This window comes from Drosophila takahashii, chromosome 3R (genome assembly GCF_030179915.1).
Source record: "Drosophila takahashii strain IR98-3 E-12201 chromosome 3R, DtakHiC1v2, whole genome shotgun sequence".
In the NCBI taxonomy this organism is placed as follows: Eukaryota; Metazoa; Arthropoda; class Insecta; order Diptera; family Drosophilidae; genus Drosophila; species Drosophila takahashii.
In genome coordinates, this window is record NC_091681.1 from 25,495,322 (window position 1) to 25,517,832 (window position 22,511).

At 42.6% G+C, this 22,511-nt stretch overlaps 2 protein-coding genes across 2 annotated transcripts; both read left to right on the forward strand.

The window, feature by feature from the left end:
- Positions 1-2,191: 2,191 nt before the first annotated feature.
- Positions 2,192-4,810, forward strand: LOC108061751 (nose resistant to fluoxetine protein 6). Its single transcript, XM_070216587.1, has 9 exons — positions 2,192-2,509; positions 2,567-2,936; positions 2,997-3,070; positions 3,126-3,325; positions 3,384-3,496; positions 3,554-3,770; positions 3,824-3,996; positions 4,050-4,518; positions 4,577-4,810. Exons 1-9 carry the CDS (start codon positions 2,224-2,226, stop codon positions 4,808-4,810), a joined length of 2,136 nt encoding a protein of 711 aa, XP_070072688.1. The 5' UTR covers positions 2,192-2,223.
- An 840-nt stretch (positions 4,811-5,650) lies between these two features.
- Positions 5,651-8,492, forward strand: LOC108061765 (nose resistant to fluoxetine protein 6-like). Its single transcript, XM_017148111.3, has 9 exons — positions 5,651-5,951; positions 6,009-6,387; positions 6,449-6,522; positions 6,585-6,784; positions 6,844-6,956; positions 7,016-7,232; positions 7,298-7,470; positions 7,547-8,030; positions 8,090-8,492. The coding sequence occupies exons 1-9, from the start codon at positions 5,666-5,668 to the stop codon at positions 8,375-8,377; spliced, it is 2,214 nt and encodes a 737-aa protein (XP_017003600.2). The 5' UTR covers positions 5,651-5,665; the 3' UTR covers positions 8,378-8,492.
- Positions 8,493-22,511: the final 14,019 nt, after the last annotated feature.

A 22,511-nucleotide genomic window follows, 5' to 3' on the forward strand; every position in this document is an offset into this window, starting at 1 on the left:
TTGATTGCAAAGCCCCTTGCTTCCAATATTTTACCTCATACCCATTTTTTCAATGTTACCACTCTTTCGCCGTATAATCGCGTAAAAAAGAAAACACAAAATCATTTTTATCCTGCGAACGAAAGAAACAATTGGCATGGTTCAAAATCAGAAAAACCTGTCTTTCCATAGCCGGTTACGAGAAAAATAATAGATTTTATTAGACCGTAGATGACCAAGCGATAGCGTTTTTAAAGTCTAAAAGTAGGATTTCGTCCAAAGGGCCAGTCTGCAAAAATACCATTATATTTTTCTCAGAAAGCCCCATATTTAACGGATTTTATGCCACTGATTTCAAAGTGGGATCTCTCTTGAGGAATTAGCTATGAATTCTTTTGTACGTTTTTGTAGTAGTTAACTGTCAGAAAAAGCTAATAAGTAATATAAAATAATCGTATATGCTTTGGAAAAAATTAACAAATCAATGAAAAGAATTCATAGCTAATTCCTCAAGAGAGATCCCACTTTGAAACCAGTGGCATAAAATCCGTTAAAACTCGGGCCTTTTGAGAAAAATATAATGGTATTTTTGCAGACTGGCCCTTTAGACGAAATCCTACTTTTAGACTTTAAAAACGCTATCGTTTGGTCATCTACGGTCTTAAAAAATCTATTATTTTTCTCGTAATCGGCCATCGAAAGACAGATTTTTCTGCTTTTGAACTATGCTGATTGTGCCTTTCGTTCGCATGTTAAAAATGATTTTGTGTTTTCCTTTCAGCGCGAATATACGGCGAAAGAGTGGTAACATTGAAAAAATGGGTATGAGGTAAAATATTGGAAGCAAGGGGCTTTGCAATCAATGTGGTACTGTCCACATACAAAAACAAGAGAGAACGCTAAAGTCGGGTGCCCCGACTATCAGATACCCGTTACTCAGCTAAAGGAAGTCCGAAGGAGATGGAGATAAAAACTTTGATCAGCCGTAACTTTTCAACGAATGGTCCGATTTAAAAAATTTCTTCTACATTTCGATAGGTATTGATAAACACCATAAAACTGCATTTTTACTTTTTCGAAATATTGAAATTTTTAAAATCGTATATAAGCGATTGTGGGCGTTAGAGGGGGCGTGGCACCCGTTTGAAACAAACTTGCGCTGCGTAGGAAGCCAAAGAATATGTGTGGGAAATCTCAACCTTCTAGCTTTTGAAGTTTCCGAGATCTCAGCGTTCATACAGACAGACAGACGGACAGACAGACGGACAGACGGACAGACGGACAGACGGACAGACGGACAGACGGACATGGCTAGATCGACTCGGCTAGTGACCCTGATCAAGAATATATATACTTTATGGGGTCGGAAACGCTTCCTTCTAGCTGTTACATACTTTTGCACGAATCTAGTATACCCTTTTACTCTACGAGTAACGGGTATAAAAATCAAAAAAGGGGGTGGCCGGGTTGATATGGAACGTCCCATATGAGTGAAAAACACCTGAAAACTCAGGCAATATTTCCCAGTTAAGTGTGTACTTGTAAGCCTGTTGTCATAATTATTATTAAATGGGCTTTATTACGCTTTTTCGACCACGTTGACCATGACCGACAACGCACGTCCTTAACTTCGGCTCTAGCTAAACAATTTTTTTCCAGAGAAAAACTCAGAGTATCAAACTTTGAAATTATGCAGCACGCAGCTGACACATGCAGATAGTACTTCCCCACATTGTAAATTACCCACTTCGTTGGGGAGTCAGAGGAATTTTTGCTATGAGTTGATCAGCGGATAAGATTAGTTAAATAAAGCATTTTATAATAAATAGGTAGGTAAAGACAAATCAAGGAACAGCTTCTATAACTCCTATTTTAAAATGCACATTTATCAAGGCATTCATAACATTCCCATAATAACTGTTGCTGCGAATTATTAAGATAAGTGCGTTCTATAATTTCGGTATAATTGACCATGGTCAAAACACACTCACCAAAAAAATGTTTGTGGGGAGCTACTGTACCGTTTATTGAACATTGATAATCGCAGCGATAAGATGTGGCACACGACAAACATTCATAATGATGTGGGAAAAGTTATCAAATCGCCTTCTTCGGAAGTCTAAACTGTAGATTAGTGCTTAAGGTTACCACCAAATCATCGTGAACCTTGCAAGTACTAAGACCATTATAAAAGGTTAGCTGCAATCTAAAGACCGATCATTCGTTAGCCAGGCGATCGACGAAATGGCCACCAGTGTATTACTCATTCTTCTATTTGGAATTGCCTTAGGCAAATCCGCAATTCCAAATATGGAACTTCCGGACGTTGAAATTAGGGATATGATGGAATATCACCGCCTAAGCAGACTTCGACATTTGCCCGAGGAGTTCTTCAGCTACTATCAGAAAATCACAATTACTGATTTGGTTATAGACGAAAGGCTAATCACCACACAGGACCTACAGTGTTATGCGGAGTTTGCCCAGTTGACGGCGGGTATATCTTTAGGAAGTCTATGGGCCTACAAAAGTAAGTTTGTTAAAAGATGCACAAGGTAATTAAAATATTAATAGGCAACGTGTTAAGTGATCGACTCGTGGGGATCCCTTCCGGCGGGAATCCTCATGGGGCACCTCAAAGATCTGGGTCACTATGACGAGTGCGTGCGGATTGATCAGGCCATTGGATCCAGCTATAACATTCTTGGCAAGTACTGCCTTGCCCAGCTGCCAATTCAACAGTTGCTGGGAACTTCTGGAATAGTCAATCTGATAGGTATCCAGACGGCTGTTTGCTTTCCCGCCTCGTGTTCCGCCTCAAATATGGATACTCTGCTGCGAAGGGTCGTTCAGCAACTTCTTGATGTCGAAGTGAACTCAAATTTGACTTTGGTCAAGGAGGGCTCCTGTAAGACGGCAGTGCGGGAATCCTACGATGGACTCACCATTTTCACAATGTAAGAATTACAAGTTTTTTAGCTATCCTTTCCTATACTAACCACTTTATTACCCTTTAGAGTACTTTTATCCATATTTGGTGCAGCAGTTGCCATCTCAACTCTGTATGACTTCTTCCTGTGCAAGGATCAAAGTAAGTAATTAAAACTTGACACTGAAAGAAATCTTCTTATAGGCTTAATTTATAGAGGAACTACCTGCCATTCTGAAGGCTTTCTCAGCCCGTGCCAATTCTCGGGCCCTTTTCCACATTTCCACCAAAAGCAATCCAAATGTCATAGAGTGTCTCCATGGAATCCGTTGCTTGTCCTTGATTTGGGTTTGCTACGGTCATGATTATATAGTCACTTTTACCTCCCCCAATATCAACTATGTGGATATTTATTCGGTAAGTGATATTTCTGGGTTCTAGAGCTCCTATATCTTATGTTGCATCATGAAAACAGTGGATCAAGACGCCGTTCATGGAGTTCATCAATGAAGGAGTGTTTGCTGTGGATACATTCTTCTTTCTCAGTGGCCTCTTGGTTGCCGTTGTCTCTTTGCGCGCCATGGAAAGGTAGGTACTTCAATTTATTATTTATTTTTTAATTGTTTAGAAATATATAACTTACAGAGCCAAGGGAAAGCTGAATGTGCCTTTGATGTACCTCCATCGATACCTTCGCATCACTCCCATGTTGGCAGTGGCCATCATCGTCCATCTGAAGTTGCTGCCCCTCATGGGCGATGGTCCATTGTTTGGAAAGTGGAACTTTGACAACTACGACAACTGCAAGAATAACTGGTTCTGGACCCTGCTCTACGTTCAGAACTACGCCACTGACAGCGAGGTATTTATAATTAAATTAAATTAAAATGTAAATTAATAGTTTTCCCTCCAAAGTGCCTCGTTCAAGCCTGGTACCTGGCCATCGATATGCAGCTCTATATCCTGGCGCCCATTTTCCTTTTTGCCGTCTTCCGGTGGGGCAAAAAAGGAGCAGCTGCGGTTTTGCTTCTTGTTCTTGCTCTAGCCGCCTTCCTCATTGCTTATGTAGCCATTAACGAGTACTCACTGTAAGTACAAAGTTTTTTCCATGCAAGAGTAGTTTTCTAGTAAGTTTTTTCAGAGTATCCCTCGACCTGGTCAGCTCCCAAGGGGTTTCCCATCACACCCACAATCGGGCTTCCGGTTGGCTGGTGGGTTTCCTGTTTGGCTACTTCCTGCACACGATACGCGGCAGGAGCCTCAAGTTGAGTCGTCCTGCTGTCTGGGCGGGATGGATCATCAGTCTGGCCTTCTTGTTCACCGTCATCTTTGCCATGTATCCTTTTGGGGTCGGGAAGAGCAAACCGCTATCTTCGGTTGCCGAGGCCTTCTACATATCCCTCTCTCGGATTGCCTGGCCCTTGGCTCTGAGTTGGGTGGTCTTCGCCTGCACGCAGGGATACGGAGGATTGGCCAACTCCATCCTGGCCTCTCCACTCTGGCAGCCACTCTCAAAGTTGTCGTTTTCCGTCTACATCTGGCATCTTTTCATACAGAACCTTAATGCGGGTCGAACTCGTGTGAGCACTTACTTTTCCGACTACGATGTGGTGAGTGTTCGTCAGGTTACTTTAAAGTTTAATGTTCTTAACCAACTTTCATTTATAGATGCTGCGTTTCTGGCAGGACTTTGGGTTCTCCGTGCTGCTCGCCTATCTCATGTACCTCCTAATTGAAGCTCCTTGTGGCGGCTTGGAGGCAATGTTGCTACCCAATCGAAGGTCTGCCTCCAAGCCCACGGAACCCCTTCCAGAGGAAGCCCCCAAAGACTTGGAAACATCTGAAGGCCTGAATACCCATAAAATAGCCAGACAAATAAGTATATTATCTGGGCAAGCTTGAACTCTCTTCAGGAAACACTTGTGCCCATAGTAATGTAGATACAATTACACCATCAAATGTGTTAAATGTGAATTATGCGATCAATTAAACTACCATTAAAGAAGCAGACTGATTTAGCTGGCCGTATATCGATGGTGACTTATGGCAGCCACGCCAGCTGATCACCATTCAAGTCGATCAAGTTCCACGCCAAACCAGCCTTATGTAAATTAACTAATTGCAAAAATCAGATCATTGAGATATACTCGCTATCAGCTTTCCGGACTGATCGCATCTACTTAATCATAAAGTAATAAATAGCACCTGAAAACCCACTTGACCAGCCGCAAGCGTGTTTGGATTACCAGACATCGGGAGATAAGAAAGTGAGTTGCAGTATATTTATACCGGGTAATGGTTGAGTTTTGAACCTGAGGAAATAGTTCTCAAGTGGACAAGGTCGTGGAACCCCTGAACACCTCATATCCCAATTTGGTATTCATGTTTGCCCACCATCAATATCTGATCTTAACTTATGCGAATTACTTTGAACCTTATATATTATTAGTTCATTATTCATTACAGTTTAAAGTGTTTTGGCTACTTCAGCACACGTATTGCATGGCATCGATAAGATAATCACACTTCGACCCCCATAATATGCAAAAACAAATAATTCTTGAATGATTTTAATCAAAATTATAAATTTTTAAAAGGAATTTTACGATTGCAGAGTCATGTTAACGCTGGAAATTGGGCTAATCGAAAGTGACCATATATTACTAATCCTTATCTCGAAAGACCAGCAGACAGCGCCTATAAAAGGGGTGGCTGTAGTCCGGATGCGAAACATTCGGTAGTCGCAGGTCTACAGAGATGGTGAAAATCACAGTGGTACTACTTTTTTTGGGACTGGCCATAGCCAGTGCCCTTGACTTTGATCTTGGACTAAGTGCAGGCATCGAACTGGATGTAGAGGATTACCAACGGTTGAACAAACTGCGGCATTTGCCAGAGGAATTCTTTAACCACTATCGGAATGTAACTTTGGAGGATTTGGTGCCCGAAGGACGACTTCCCACCGTTTCGGATCTACAGTGCTATGCAGAATTTGCTCAGTTGACCGCAGGCTTGGCCTCTGGCAGTCTGTGGTCCTACAGAAGTGAGTGATTGTGAAAGGGAAAGCGTGAGCGGTGATTCTAAGGATTTTTTTGCACAGTGATTGACGCCTGGGGATCCTTACCGGCTGGTATTTTGAAGGGTCACTTGAAGGACCTGGGTCACTACGACGAGTGCGTTGCCATCGAACAGACCCTCACAACGGGCTCTAATCTGCTTGGCAAGTACTGCCTGGCCAATCTGCCACTGCAGTCATTGCTGGGAAACGGCGGAGGTGGTGGTGGCATGATGAGGATGAATGTCCAGTCGGCTGTTTGTTTTCCCGCCTCCTGTTCGGCCACCAATATGGACACACTCCTGCGACGAGTCCTTAAGCAATTAGTCGGTTTGGAGCTCAGTTCGACTCAGAATTTGGTCAGCGAAAACACCTGCAAAACTGCGGAGCGCGAGGACTACGATGCAGTGACCATTTTTACTATGTGAGTTGAAAAAATTTATTTATTTTTAAAATTTTTCTTTATTTTAGTGTTTAACTTACAGCTCTCTTTTATCTGTTTTTGCCGGTGTGGTGGTTTTGTCTACCCTCTACGACTATTTCCTGTGCGAGGATCAAAGTAAGTATATTTAATGTTTCAAGTAAAAAATCCCCCTTTCTACATTTCGATTAAATTTGTAGAAAATCTGCCTGCCATTCTGAAGGTTTTCTCTGCTCGTGCCAATTCCCGATCGCTTTTCCACATTACCACCAAACCCAATCCGAATGTGATTGAGTGTCTTCATGGATTGCGTGGAATGTCCTTGATTTGGGTGTGCTATGGTCACGACTATATAATTGGTATCACCTCCCCCAATATCAACCTGTACGATGTGTATACTGTAAGTAGGAAGATAAACTTTAGAGGAATATTTATTAATTTATCAACTTAAATCACTAGTGGGCCAAGACACCCTTCATGGACATTATCTATGAGGGCGTGTTCGCAGTGGACACCTTTTTCTTCATCAGCGGACTGCTGGTGGCAATGGTCGCCCTGCGTTCAATGGAAAAGTAGGTTTACTAACCAAAAATACCCCCGACCTTCCTATACCAAACCATTATCTTTTAAGGGCCAAGGGAAAGCTAAATATTCCACTGATGTACCTTCACCGCTACCTTCGCCTCACGCCCGTTGTGGCCATATCTATATTGGTCTACTGGAAGATACTGCCCCTTTTGGGCGACGGACCGCTCTACGGCAACTGGAACTTTGATAGCTACGATAGGTGCGAAGATAACTGGTATTGGACCCTGCTCTACATTCAGAACTACGCTGCCGATCAGGAAGTAGGTCTGCATTCGCTCCATTCCCGCACTATGCTAATCGGAATCTACTCTACTCTACTATTTAGTGCCTGGCTCACACGTGGTATCTGGCCATCGATATGCAGCTATATATCATCGCTCCCTTCCTGCTGCTTATCGTCTACAAGTGGGGCAAGAAGGGTGCCGCAGTGGTTCTGCTAATCACACTGGGATTCGTCGCCTACTTGTTCAGCATTATGGTGATTAACGACTACTCTCTGTAGGTATTTTTAGGATTTATTAGGAATTTATTAATTTACTTTCTCCCCTCTTTTCCTTTATTTTATTAAAAACAGCATAAATGGTGGTGGCGGTGGAGGACCTGATGATTACTCAGAGGATCTCTCGCACTACACGCACAACAGGACCTCGGGTTGGCTGGTTGGCTTCCTGTTCGGCTACTTCCTGCACTCGATCCGTGGCAAGTCCATCAAGTTGAATCGTTTTGCTGTCTGGCTGGGATGGATCACCAGCTTGGCCCTGCTGTTCACCTGCATCTTTGCCATGTATCCTTATGGAATGGGCAAGACCAAGACGCTGCCCGTGCTCAACGAAGCCTTCTACGTGTCGCTCTCCCGGGTTGCCTGGCCTCTGGGCCTTAGTTGGGTGGTCTTTGCCTGCATGCAGGGATACGGTGGACTGGCCAACTCCTTCCTCTGCTCGCCCCTTTGGCAGCCCCTGTCGAAGCTTTCCTTCTGCACCTACATGGGTCATCTGGTGATTCAGAACCTTAATGGTGGGCGCACGCGAGTCAACACCTACTTCTCAAACTACGATATTGTAAGTGATCTGTGGTTACTGTTTATGGTGCTGAACTAACAATCTAATTTCTGTATTAGATGCTGCGTTTCTGGCAGGACTTTGGATTTTCGGTGCTGCTCGCCTATGTCATGTACATTTTGATCGAAGCTCCTTGCGGCGGATTGGAGAGTCTCATTCTTCCGAACCGAAGACCTGCTCCCCAGCCAAAAGTGCAACCTGCTGAGGCAGCTCCGGAGGCAAACCAATCACCTGTGGATCTAGAGAAGCAAGCTCCTCAACCGATTGCCCCCTTTAACGAAGGTGCATCGGCATCAGCTCCTCCTTTGGAGACCAAGACTGAACTGCAGACTAACGAGGAGAAATAAACCAATATTACTAGTTAGAGGTCACTAAGAAAGCTACAGCTTTTGTAGGAAGCTAAATGTATATAGAAATGAATATAGAGTATTATTTATATTTACATATAGTATGCTAAATAAATCAATAAAAATTACATTTAAATTTAGTTTCATAACTTAGGGTTGCAAAAGTAAACACTGAAGTGGAAACTTATAAGTTAACTTGTAACTTTCACTCACTTTAACTTGAAAACCCCTATTTAAGTCAAGCCAAGTCTATGCACTTTAAAGTGATATTTAACTCTACGACTTGAAATAGGTCCAAGTGGTGCCACTTACAAGAGACTTTTAGCTACTCGGTCACATTTTAAATGTGAGCTCAAAGTCATTGGAGTGTTTGTTAGTTAACGAAATTCAAATAGTTCAACATAACATTATGGATCTATAAACTTTGAACACAATTCCTTAATTTCCTGTTGAGATCAGCCGATTTCTGACAGATTATATCTTAATTTGGTCGCCAGGAAATAGATATTAGTTTTTTATCAGCCTAAAAAGGAACAATAAAAACGGCCAATTTTCCTACAATGCACGCAGTATGAGCATGTAGACTCCATTTCACTTGAGAGGAACGTGACTCACAAAAGTCTCAGCACGTTTGAGTGGGTTTTAACTGAACTTTGAAGTTGATTGCCAGTTATATTAATAAGTTGCGAATGGAAATATTGTCTCGAAAAGTGAAAACAACACAGTTTACTGCGAATTAATAAATTTAAAGAGGTTTCTTAGGCAAGGCAACTGATTATCTGCAGTCAGAGTTTAGATAGACTCGAGCGTTTTAAAAGCCTCTTGAACTTCAAGAAGCGAAATAAAAACGGCCAGCTGATTGATATCTTAGCGTCTGGGACTTGGAAAATCCAAGCTGGCAATAATATTTTGATTGCTCATTGGTTTATTATTGCCCTGATAAGCGACCGTCGTACTTTTCGCCAATTAATGTTGCGTTGCCTCAACAGAAGCAACAAGGAAATCCCATTTATTGTTTTCTTGAGACGAAAGACCGTTCGATTAGATAGTAATTCGCTGGACTCCAAAGTTTGCTGATCCTTGAGGGCAAAGTGACTGTACAAACTAGTCAGAGCTAAAAATACATGCACGTGTGGAAGATTAAAAGTGGTAAACTAACACTTTAATTATGAAATTTTGAAAATTTGGGGTAGTATTAATTATTGATTAATGAGTGCAAACATATTTTGTAGATATGTATGATATGATCTTAAGGAACAACTACGATTACCTAAACATTGAAATTCTTGGTTAAGTAAGGTCCAAAGGTCCAGATTCCTAGACTTCCGAAAAGATTAATTAATCAATCAGTAAAAACTGATTATAATGTCAAAAGGACTTAATTGTTTACCAATTCCATAACTCACTTGTATAAATAGTTCAAACAAATAAAACATAAGTGTATTGTTCAATAATGATAAGAACAAGTGATTTATTATTAGAAAATTGCAGCGATTAGTTATAGTACTTGTAGCCACTTACTATTCGTCATAGTATTGTCAAAGTTCTGAATGGCATTAACAACTTGACATCGTTAGCCTTTATTATTATAAGTAGTGTGAAATGATAGTGTTCTTGAAGAATACTTTTCTTTCAAGAGCAAATAGTTAATTAATTAAACGGTACAAATTTGTTAAATTGATCTTAAATTTTTCAGTTTTGATATAAAGATTAAGGCATTAGTCTAAGCAATATTCTATTTTGTTTGTTTAGACAGAAAAATTAAGAGATAATTTAATAATCTCTCGTGAGAATGCTAAAAATAACTGTGAAAATTAAAACTTTCATTAAACCTTTTATTCTAGCCCCATTTGCACCACCCTGTATTGTCCGTGATTGCATGCCAGCTTTTACGCGCACTTTATTCAGGTTGCGTCACAGTAATTCCCCCCATGATTCTACGCAATTCTACCCCCCATCTAAACAACCACAATGCTTTATTGCTCCATTCACTAAAGCCCCGTCGAATGCTTTTCGCGCCAAAATACAAATTGCCGGAGGGGCAAATCCGAGCGGAAAAGCTCTCGGCTAGCTTGAAACCGATTGCTTGGCCGATTCCCCCAAGAGCTTTTGGCCAGTTGTTTTGGCCATGCCGGCAAACACGGCGTATGAAAATTGTTTGCTAGAAAACCGCGCTGTTAGTCTTTTGGAAAACTTGCCGTCGAGCGGTTGGCTGGATCAGTTTGTCCTTGTCGCGGCGAATCGCATGAGAGTTCTGGTTCTGGAATCGAGAAATTTGGGAAATAGAATTCACGAGTGACAGGTGCATCGCGGTATATGTCTCGGTGCGGCTTTTGTCTTACCTCCTCCTATATGTGATGCTAGCCATTCTACAAGCGATCCGCCTGCACTTTGCCGCTGCCATTAATGTCAACACCGCTGTCAGCTGGCTGCGGTTGTCGGCGGCGTCGTGTTAATGCTTTTAATTACATGCAAAACATAAAAAAGTATTTCGTTAAGTGTTGCCGTGAAGTTTGACATCGGAAATTAATGCACTTGCCACCGCAGCAGAGGCATTTTGCGGGGCCCGACGGCACAGTTCCACATTCCCGATCTATATACTTATATTCCCCGCCGATCTTGAGTTTTCCGCCGGCTTTTCGTAGGTAAGTGGTTCCTAAGCGACCGCGTAGTTTTCCACTTGCGGTGTGTCAACAAAGTGAAGGTGTCTGCGATAATGCTATTGAAAACGAAACTCGTATGCTCTTGATAATTTGAAAAGTAAATTGGGCTGAATACAATGTTTATAGCGTTTATAAAGGGTTATCTGTATAAACTGCTTCGAAAATCTAATGTGAAGGCCTTGACTTGGTAACAATATCTATTGTTTACATGTTTTATAATGTTGGAAAGCGTTCTCATATCTGTTCCCTTTCTTATTTCTATTCCAATTTCAATAAATTTTTTGCAATCCCTCCTCTCCGTTAAAATAAGCTGCCTCATTATTTTTTCGATCGAATAAATGAATCCAACGACTTGCCGGCATTTGCATACGCGTTTCAATGGTTCTGTTTATCTCAACAGCCCCGACAATCCAGTGAACCGCAACTCAAGCATCGTTATTAATAATGTTTATACTGTTGATAATATTGATTTCAAAATACAAACATTGACAAATTAATGCCACCGTCAAGTCATGATCGTCATCATCGCGTTCAGCGATCGCTAAAACTTCGCGATGATCGAAATTCAAGATCGTGATTATTTCGAGTGTATGCTTCAAAACCGCACTTGAAAAGTGTGGCGAACTGAGCTTCTTGAATTTTTCACACCGAACTCCCTTCGCTGTGACCTTGAGTTGAGCCTGAGCCCCACTCGAAGAAATTCCAAGTGATGTCGCCGAATTTTTCAACTCATTTTGGCGGCTCACGTTCCCATACTCAAGTGCCCGTCCAGAAATAGGCGAATAAGTTGTATAAATATGGGTTTTTATTTGCTTAAGAACACATTTCCAACACCCCATTGCCCACCGCCCATCGCCCAACGCCCACCCATCGTCGGCTCATTAAATAAATGCAACATCTGTTGGCGCTCTTTGGGGCCTTTTGTTTACCATTCGTATTGCCGCGCAAATTTAATGCCAAACATATTTAATACGCACCCAGGTTGAATCAGCCCCGGCTCAGTTGGGTTTGTTTATAAATTTCGGCAGCCGAAACGTCATATATGTAGTACCATCCCCTCGAATCCTCCAATCCCTGGCCAAAATCCATTCTATTATATCGCTTACAGCCCAGCGAACTGGGGGCAAATCGGATAAGAGAGCGCGAGCGGCATAAGAAATATGAAAATTTATTGCGTATACGCCGGAGAGGCCGGCATTTCGTTTTAAGAATTTTCCGCCTGCATCACAAGTTGATTGGGCTTTGCTATTTCGGTCAGCCATGTAGACCCATCAACTCGAGAAAGGCCCAGTTCCAAATCAAATGTCTTTATTTATGCGAGTATGAATTGTGATTTATGCGCTCGTCTTTCATGTTGCCATTTTCTATCTGGCCGTCTCATTTTTTACGCCTTGCTCTGCCTAATTACGCACTGCTGGAAATGAAAATGAGAAAAGCGAGCGAAATCGGAGCAAAAAGTGGGAAAAAGGAAAAGTAAGCGGTCGAACACGTCGGAGCTGTCCACTAAAAGACTAAAAAGACAGAGGAAGATGAGGGGTAAATTAAGTCAGTCAGTCGGTTGTCCATTTGATTTGCCAGTCGCGTGTGTGTGGCGCCTTTCGATTTCTTGACTTTAGTTTGGTCTTCTGCTTTTTTTGGGGCAATGACAATCGCGATCGCGTTTGCAATCGCAGGGACGCCGTCTGAATAAGAAATGCCCGCCGTTTTTGTCGCCCACTGACTCACAGTCACAATAAACAGCAAAACTCAAAACAGCAGCCACGCCATCGTTCCCAGCGTGAATTTCTTTTCAAAATTTAACTCAACTGTCACCCGCAATGCAAATAAAAGGTGGGCCATCCAAAAGGGGGTGGTATACTTTTTTTTTGGAATGGGTTGGGCTCTGTTTTCGATGCAACGTTTGCTTAACCCAAATCGCAACTATTGATGATTGTCGATATAGTTCTAATGTGCCTCATATTTATTTTGTTAAAAATTTTACTTTTACTTTCTGCGTGTGCTAATTCTGTTTTATTACCACATTTTCGATTGAACTTTGGCGAGTGCGTTTCTTTATGTTTGGGAAAATAAACAAGGGAGAAAAGGCGAAAATGAGCTCAGCGATTAAGTTTTACGATTATGAATTGTTGAAGGGGCACGTGCAGGATGGGGGTTGGGTTTCAGTCGGGGGGATGTACTAATGCGTGCTTAATTTACTGTCAACGCAGTTACTATTACTGCAGGGAGAAAAAAGTTTAAGGTTTCATGGCTAAAAGGTATAAATATTAAATAAAAAATGAGTTTGCTAAAAACTTCTCTAAAAAATGAAATATATATATAAAATAGAAAATATGCATATTAAATAATAATATTATTTTATCTTCAATTTACAATACTTTATGAAATATTTATAAACATTTAAAATAACTTCTTGTGTCAAACATCGAGTGATTTTATTTCCAGTAAGTTTTTCTTTGGAATTTAAATATCTACTTAGTATAAACGTTCAATGATTAATGTTAAAATAAGTTTATATATTCCCGTTTTTTTTTATTTAAAATATTTTTTCTTTCCCTGTGATTACATGGGAATTCCTGCAACTGGCAATGAGCAAACGCCGGCTGTTAATTATCCGTCTTGTTGTCACAGATTTGGGCCTAATTCGATTAATCCGTAACACTACCCCGGCGTCTTCCCCGAAAGTCAAATGTAATTACCAACACCCCCAAAAAACAAAACCGGGGTCACAATAACAAATTATTGTATAATCATTATCGACAAGAAAAACTCGTTGAAAGGGAAAGGGAAAGCTCCCACGCATTTTCCACATTTCGCCGTTCTATTCCCACTGCCTGTTTACTTTTCAGCCCCTCGACTGCTGACTAAGAGCCGTGGCTATCACTTTTGGCCTCTTGGCTTTTTGGAAGTCTGAGTAATTCATTAGACGTATATTGTGCCGGGGCATTTGCATAATTATGCAATCAGTTTTGGCACACTTACACATTAGGCGCAGACTACTGATAAACAAGCCAGTCCTGGGCCCGCGAGATACACTTTTGTTTCGCAGACAGGGACTAGACCCAATTTGATTAGCACGCGCATACGGAATGAAGGCCACCACCTCCTCCGAAGTCTCCCCGTAGTTTCCCGTAGTGCTACGGACGTGGGCTCTTAATCATTGCCTTGTGGGGACTTTTGTTTTCCCGCCTTCGGAGCTTAATTAGAGCCGAATGTTTGCCACTCGGCAAGGTCGTTTGCCTGCCTTTTGCCTACCGCTGTTTATATACACGGCATCGCGGCATATGTCTCGCTTTTTCGACTGGTGTTTATGATAGGTCTTATTGGCCATTTGTATGCCCGGGAGTCATGACTCCGAGATCAGCCAACAAATGGGTTATTAAGTCTGTGCGCCCTCCAGATAAATGATACCGGCAAACGTTGAATGGGAAAAGTTTGCATAGAGGATGGGAGACGACACCCTTGTCAACCCGTTCCACGACCTTTCCCCCCGGAGAAATGACGGCAATCAAGACGTGAGACCCACTCGATGAGGACGCCCCATTTGTCATGCAAAGTGCGGCCATATGGGCACTCGGAAATATGCTCCCGTCGCTCCCTCATTAAGTTCTATTTATATTCAGCCACGCTTAACTAAACAATTAGCACCGCCTTTCGACGGAGGGAAGTCACAGTCACTCCTTTGGCCTAATGGCAAATGTTGCCAGTCAATTGGCCAATTAAACGCAATTGTTTTGGTTGTTCGGCGAACAAAACAGGTACTGATTCCCGCCTACACCTTCGAGTGAAATTTGTTTAATTCAAGCATACGCACATTTATAGCCATTTTATCCATGTCTATTGATTTGGGCAATTAAACCGATGAGGCTTCTGCATTTGCGTCTATCAAAAATCAATCGATGCCTGTTAAAGGCAGCTGAAAATCGAGAATAACAGAGGAGCTGGTGAAAATCCAAAGGAGAGCCTCTTTAAATAAACTGCCTGTCGATTTTTCACGCCATTCCTGAATGTATAAATTTATGCATGCCTATTTTCCACGAACCGTTTAGATTATAACCCGCTCCGTTAGAGGCTCCAAGAAGTCCCAGTCCGTCCCAATCCTAATCCCAATCCCTGACAAATGAGCCACACGCCGAGTAACAACTTTCTTCGTCATTACTCGCAAATTGTTTCTGGGCGCATCAAAATTGAAAAACTGTGAGCACCCACGCAAACCCAAGTTCCATCCCCCGAAAGCGTCGGCCACTTGTTCCGCACTTTGGTGCCATTTCCGGATTCGTCTTCGCCTTGAGTTAGGATCAGATCCCAACTCCCCTTCACATTTATTTTTGACACACGCTCAGCTGCTGCTCTGGTTGTTCTGGTTTATATTTTTGGCTCCTCTCGGGCAGTTTCATTTGCAATTCTAATTGCCAGCAGAGTCTCCTTAATTGAAAGCCAAACGAGAACCGGTCCACAAATATTCGGGACTCTCTCTTACATCAGGCATTAATATATGGGGAAGTGAAGGTGGTCTTTGTTATGGAAAATATTCATAAGATTATCTCAATATTATGTCTATAAATAAGTGCTAGCCCTTTATTACTTTTTTCCCCTATTGATCTGGATTTATTTCACTGTTGCCGTTCAATCAGCAGCTCATAATGACTTTTATCGCCTCGATCGCGTTTGCATTAACGTGTTTTTCCTGTTCCCTCATTGATAAATAAAAGGGGAAGTGAGTAACCCCCATATGGTTATTTGTTTTGGAAGTCGAATATTTTGATGCACTCTTTCCTGGACAGCCGCCGATTTATTTGGGCCGAACCGGGGTCCCAACCCATTAGGGATCCGAATATTTCATCAGCCATAATCGTTATGTTTAGGTTGTAAAAGCGGGGGAACAAAGTTGTTCCCGCTGAGAACATGAATTTATCGTCCTCACACTTTTGTCAACGGGCAGCGGATTCTGGGGCTAAATTTAGTGGCCTGGCCAGCTGGTTTCGGCCCTCTTTCGGGTGATTTCGAGCGCCTTTGGAATTTCGTCATGCAATCTGCAGTGAAGACGACACTCCGGATAGATCCAGACAACTGACAGGGCGTTTAATTTACTGATAAATATTTTTATTCCACAATAAATACATTTTTCATTACGCACTTGGCCAACTTGTGGCCGGCAAAGTCATAAAAACATGGCCAAAACCGAAAGCATTTCCATTTGTGTCCTGCGGTCATTATAATGTTGTGTTTGCATATTAAGCCACCGGATGGCGAGGTCGCTGAACTCGTAAAACATTTGGCATGGCCAACGGAAAAGTGAGAGTCTGTCAGAAAGCTGACTATGCAGGCAGCTCGTAAAAGTTGCAGCCAATAAAAGTCTAAAATCTAGCCACTTGTCTGCGCACTTATCGCACATCGGTGGCTTCAGCTTAATGCAGTTTTAAATCCCCCTCATTAGAAGTTGACAGGTCGTAAGTCGGCAAGTCCCCCATTCGTCACTCTTCGAGGACTCTGAGTAAATTATCCTTCGCGCTGACGTCAGCAGCAGGGCCACGCCCCCTAGCCATCGGTGGGCGTCGGTGTCACGATGACAAATTAAGTGAAACACCAAAGGAGTGCAGCCATGGGAATGTCAAAGGCGGACTGGGAAACGCCCAAGTTTGTTTAACAGCCACTTGGCTCTTAAGATGTGGATGTGAGTTAGGGCCAAGTTAACGATGCGGGGCCACGCACCGCTCAATAATTCTGCGGCGGAAGTGCGGCAAGCGCCATTTTTCAATATGCGCACCGGAAATGACAGGGGACAGGCGGCAGCGAAGTCAAACAAAGGACGAAGGACGCCGAGTGCAGATCATTCCTGACCAAGGATGAAAAATCCCACACATGTGAGCTTATTGCATTCCTCCCCTCAAATGGTTATCGAACCAGAAGCCATTCCCATTTGGCGCTGCGAAATGCGATAACCTTCAAGGTCAGCCAAATGTTAAATACGCATTAGTGGTCCATATTCAAATGCCACATGATACGCTTAGCACACAGAGATACAAAGATACAAGCACACAGCGAGCATAGCGCGAATCGAAGCAATTAAAGTGTCTTTAGCGTGGAGAATGTTGTAGTTTCCCAAGGGTATAGTAGGATCAGTTGGTATTTTTTAATTCAAAAACATTTATGATACATACTTGCATCTAAAAAATACTTTATCACAAAAATTCTAGAAAATCGAAAAGATTTATTTGTCTAAAAGGGTATTAAAACCAATATTATATTAACTTACTTGGGAAAAATTACGTACATATTTTGTATTACGGGTTAAAATAATTATTTGTTATAATTTTATCAAGATCTTAAGCTAGTTAAGCCAGTTACTTCAGGAACATTTATCAAATCCCGAGGTATTTCCAAGTTGAGCTCACAGTCTCGGCGGTCTTCTGCTCTATTTACAATATACATGAAATCGTAAAACAATAGCCAGTGCTATCTGTGCTATATGACCCCACCGACTGTCCGCCCATCGGTCTGCGCAGAATGTGTGCTGTATGAATTCCCATAGCGAGCAAATAGACAAACAAGACCGTAGAGGGTTTGGCCAATACGGGGAGTATTTGGAGAACAGCTGCAGAGTTTCCCGGCCCGCGGCAATGGCTATGTCGATGGCGGTGGCAAAGTCCGAGGGCAGTCGCATCTTTCACCGCTCCAATCGGGGTCCGGCGATAAAACGCCTTCCCGGGCCAATGGCTTATCAATGCCGGGGCTCTGCTAAACTCTTACAGCAACAAGCGCCGAGGAGGAATATAAAGTTACATTCCGCAGACGAGAAGGAGAAGGAGAGGGTGTCTGGAGCCCGGCTGACAGGGCGTATGAGCAACTTGAGCGGGTTCAAAACAGCGGGCACATTCTCCCGCCAGATGAAGAATTCTTTAGAAAAACATTAGTTGAACGACCAAACCATACGCAATTGTGTATATTTATACTTACATTTACTTACAGTTGTGCTCAACAATTTATAAATACTTTCTTTTTATAAAAAAGTAATTTATAAAAAAAGGAGCTAAAGCGGCTAAGCTATTTACTCAAACGATATCACAATTATGGTTAAAAAAGGTGCGATCGTCACTTGTTTATTACCTCGCCCAAAGGGGTTTTTTTCTAAATATTATTTACCCATGACCTGTACTACTTTCTTGGCCCATTGCTGTGAGCCCAGTTCTCTGGCCATTGTTTGAACGTTTAGCCCGCGACCGTTGCCTTTTCTTATTGCGGGCAAACAAACAAACAAACCGACTGTCAAGCAGACAGACAAACGGTGGCAGTTACAGTTAGAGGCAAACAGTGGTGGGGGGGCAAAAGTCGAGTTGCTCGTCGCAGTCGCATAAATAAGTGAAATCGGACAGGACGGACAAAGGAGTTAAAGCTGGATAGCTGAGCTAACATCCTTGACTCCTTGCAGCAAAGCCAAAGAGAATTATTGAAGCCAAACGGCGGCTGAAAACTAGGAAAGGAACTGTTCTTTCGTGGAATCCGTGGCATGAAACAGTAATTGGAAATAGCACACCCCTTCCTTTAGCCCTTTCTATTTAAATTCTTGACTCCCCAAGCTGTTTCTGCATCTATTTGCTGGGTGAAAAGATCACAAAGCTTAGTAAAAATATTCCAAGATAATTAAGAAATTTAATTATAATAATTAAGAATTTTAATGGATTTTATATTTTAAATATAAATTTCAAATAAGAAGTCAAATAATTGATTTCAAACGCTGACTTCAAGATTTTATTATTTTGAAAAGACTTTGTACTGTATAATTTTGGCTTGTGTATAATTATGTGTGTTTTGTCCAACCCCACAATAACCCTAACATATTCCCGAAGCTCTAACCCTCACTAATGTGGCTAATTCGGGGGAAGGGAGGGTAGCCAATGCTAATGCACTCGAACTAGCGCTAACCCAAAAATAGCTTCTGCCTTAATTGCCATTCAATGGTCAATTAAAGGGACATGACTGTGGGACATGACCATCGACATGTCAATTTCGGTTTCGAGGGTTTCCACAGAGAAACGAAAGCGAAAGCAATTTGCCACCCCACCGACCTTCTTGGCCAAAAACATCCACTTTGGCTACTTTGCGTTTAGGTTTGGGTGGGTTTGGTTCAATTGAAAAACAAGCTTTTGGTTTTACGGCGCTTTGTTCGCTTTTCTCTTGGCTGCTGTTGTTTTTCCTCCGGCTCCTCCATTGGAGCACCATTGGTTCCACACGGGCGCTGATCCGGCATGCGAACTAGTTAGATTAATTTGGCCAGAGTCACAAATACAATTACGAAGTCATTTCAATTTATTTAGCGTGCGACACCCTCGGCGAAAAAAAGAAAATTAGTTGCGGTTGCTTTGGGGGGCGAAATAAATGTGTTTTAGACCGCATTCCTCGGGATTCTGAGAAGGTCTGCCACAAAGTTCGAAATCACTTTGACGGCTGGGCTTTAATTTTTTCGCCACTCGTTCGCCTCTTTCACGCTCGGCGATTTGTCAAAGTGGCTGCTAAGGCACATCGGGCCATAACCATCCCATATATCCACTGGCTTGACTATTATTGAACGATAAATTGATTAGATATGCGTGTGTTTTGGGGGTGTGACAACTCCTCAGACTTTCCCGCCAACGATTTTGATACTGCCATTGATGCTAGGGCCACATACATACTTCTGCTGCTGATTCTTATTGCCGCCTCAAATTGCCATTTCAATGTTAATTTTATTAGGGTGTCGGCAATAAATTCCGTTCAATCTTAAATACCATAAAAAGCGCTACACTGTGTCACATGCGAGTCCTTGGGCGTACAAGCAAATCCACTCGGCACCCCGCACACACTCGTACCCACACTCACACCTCCTGGATGCAGGCCAATACGCTCAATTTCCATTATCGCCAGCCGCTCTCAACCTTATTCAAATCTCAGCCAAAAAATTATACGAAAATGGTGTGCACTGAAAGAAATGCCAATATATCAGCTTAACATTAAAGGTCCTTTGGAAACCACTCAAATAGTTATTATTCAATCCTTAATATTCGAACATCCAGCAGTCGAACTAAGCAAAGTAAAAGTACCGATTCCTAAAACAAGTTGTTGCTTTAATTAAAGTAAATTTCTAATAAAATATCTCTGAAAGTAGTGTTCCATAAATCACTAAGATTAGTTCTTAAAAAACCATAGGTATATATTTCCTCTTTCAAATTTGCATATTTGCACCAGATAAAAAATTTATTTGAATATTTTTAGGCACACCTGATAGAATCATATTCAAAACGTTCGTTGTTTTCCTCCGTGTGAGTTTGTAACTTCTGTATTTTTGCACACGCCCACAGACAGGCCACAAGTTATCCATCAAATGGCCGCTCGGCACTCGAGAACTTGGGATTTCGGCCGAAACCATAAACCGTTTTCAGATTTACATGCAGGCCTCGCATGTTTGTGGCGGCAGTTGTTGGGCCAGATATACTCCTATATACATACCTATTTATTGTGGGTTGCTGGCTTTTTCCTGTTGTCCCACCGAGTGGGCCATATTGATGGCCATGATGGCCACAGCTCTCGGCCAAAAGTTGGAAACGATTCATTTGTCTTTCTACATGACCAACTCGAAACTTTCGAAACAATTACGCCCAGCAAAATGGCCAATAGAGAGTCGAGTCCTGGGTTAATCCTTCGCTTAGCATCGTTAAAGTCGCATTTTTAAGCCAAATGTGACACAAACTGCCTTGTTATGTCATTTGGGGACATTGAACCCCAGAACCCGTTCCCTTTTCGAGTCCTGGGCCACAACAAACAGAGTGCACAGCTTGGCACAGGGAAAAAAGGACAAGATCCAGACTCGCAGTCAACGGCATCCGGACAGGAACAAACCCCAGGAACTGGCCAATATGGTGTGCGCATAATGAATTTATCAAATTAATCAAAATGGCGCTGCCCCATCCCATTTAACCCAACCCACCCACTCGATAGCAAACAAACACCGGAAGCTTGTGTTTATACACGAGTCCTGTGTCCAAGTGTCCTGGCCACATCCTGGGATGTGTGTGCGTGGCCCCGTATGAGCATAATATAATTAAGCGAGTTGCGCGCCGCAAAGATGGGGATTTAATAAAGCCATTTGGCTGACAACAGCCATCCTCATGCGGCTGATGAGGATGGAGATGGCGTGGAGATGGGCAGCAGACGCCATTGGCGATAATCGCCGTCTGCCGGGCGACCCTGTCACCCGAGATTGGAAGCAAACATCCCAGTCAGGAGCGGCGATTGGGGATCAAATAAAAAGTAGTTAGTGTTGAACTATGTATTAAAATATGGTTATTGCGATTAGAGCAAGAATGCTCTGAACTTAAATGGGAATACTTTACCTAAAAATCATCACAATAAAATGATAAAAGCCTTGAAAATATTTCATAATCAATTATAAGTCTTTCTGTTACTTTAAAAGACTAAGAATCCGTAATGTATTAATAATTTTTTTTAATTTAATGATATTATTAAAACTTTTGTCAAAAATTCGGGTGTTTTTGCCAACTTTATTTTTTTTTAATTAAGGATGGAAATGTTTTGTATTGTACTTAAAATTTTAATTATTGAATTTTGAAAGACAATTACACTGGTCACTTCATAGGTACTCTTTTAATTTAAACTAAGCTAGGGAAAGGGGGGTTCTAGAAGAACCCTGCTGACAGTTAAAATCCCTGCCCATGTCCCTGTTCCCTTGGTTTCGGTCCAGTGCTATTTGGTCAAGAGTCCCGAGGGCGGATGATGAGCTTGTTTATGGCGGAAAGGAGAGAAGAGGAAGTGGGTGTCTTCTCCTAAGGGCCGGATGCTCTAATGTTATGTAAATGACAGCGCCTAATGAACTTTTCATTCATTATCGTTAGTTAGCCGGCCTGGTCAATGGCCGGTTATTTCCTGATCCTGGGCAGGACACTTAAATGCTAATCCCATTGCCGTTTCAGCCACTTGAGGCCGCGGACGACAACCGCAAAGCCCCACTGATTGATTTGTTTAATGCGGATCTGGATAGAAGACTACAGAAGAGTATCCGAGAAGCCCTGGGACAACTTAATTTCATTAGCGCGTATTTAAGTGAGAGCATAAACTTGCCGGGCGGGCAATTACAACGGATTTGGGCCGGACGACAGCGCCTCGTAAGGCACTTAATTGAACAGCGGGCGGTGGCGGCACTCCATCCCCGAATCCTTCGAGTTCCCATGATGCTGCGGCTGTCCCTGTGATTGCCATTGCGAGACCTACACTCCGAGTGCCGCAGGACGACGACGAGGACACCGACATTGCTGAGGGCCAGCCACGGCGTCGCTGTGGCCAGGATTGGGCAGCTAGCACCCCGGCTGACCAGCATCGGCGTAGGCCCGAGGATCTGCCAGTGGCTCCGGCTCCTGCTCCTGCTTCTGCTCCTGCCTGCCGTCCTGCCGCAGGCCCAAGATGCAGTCCCCGTTCCCGTTCCC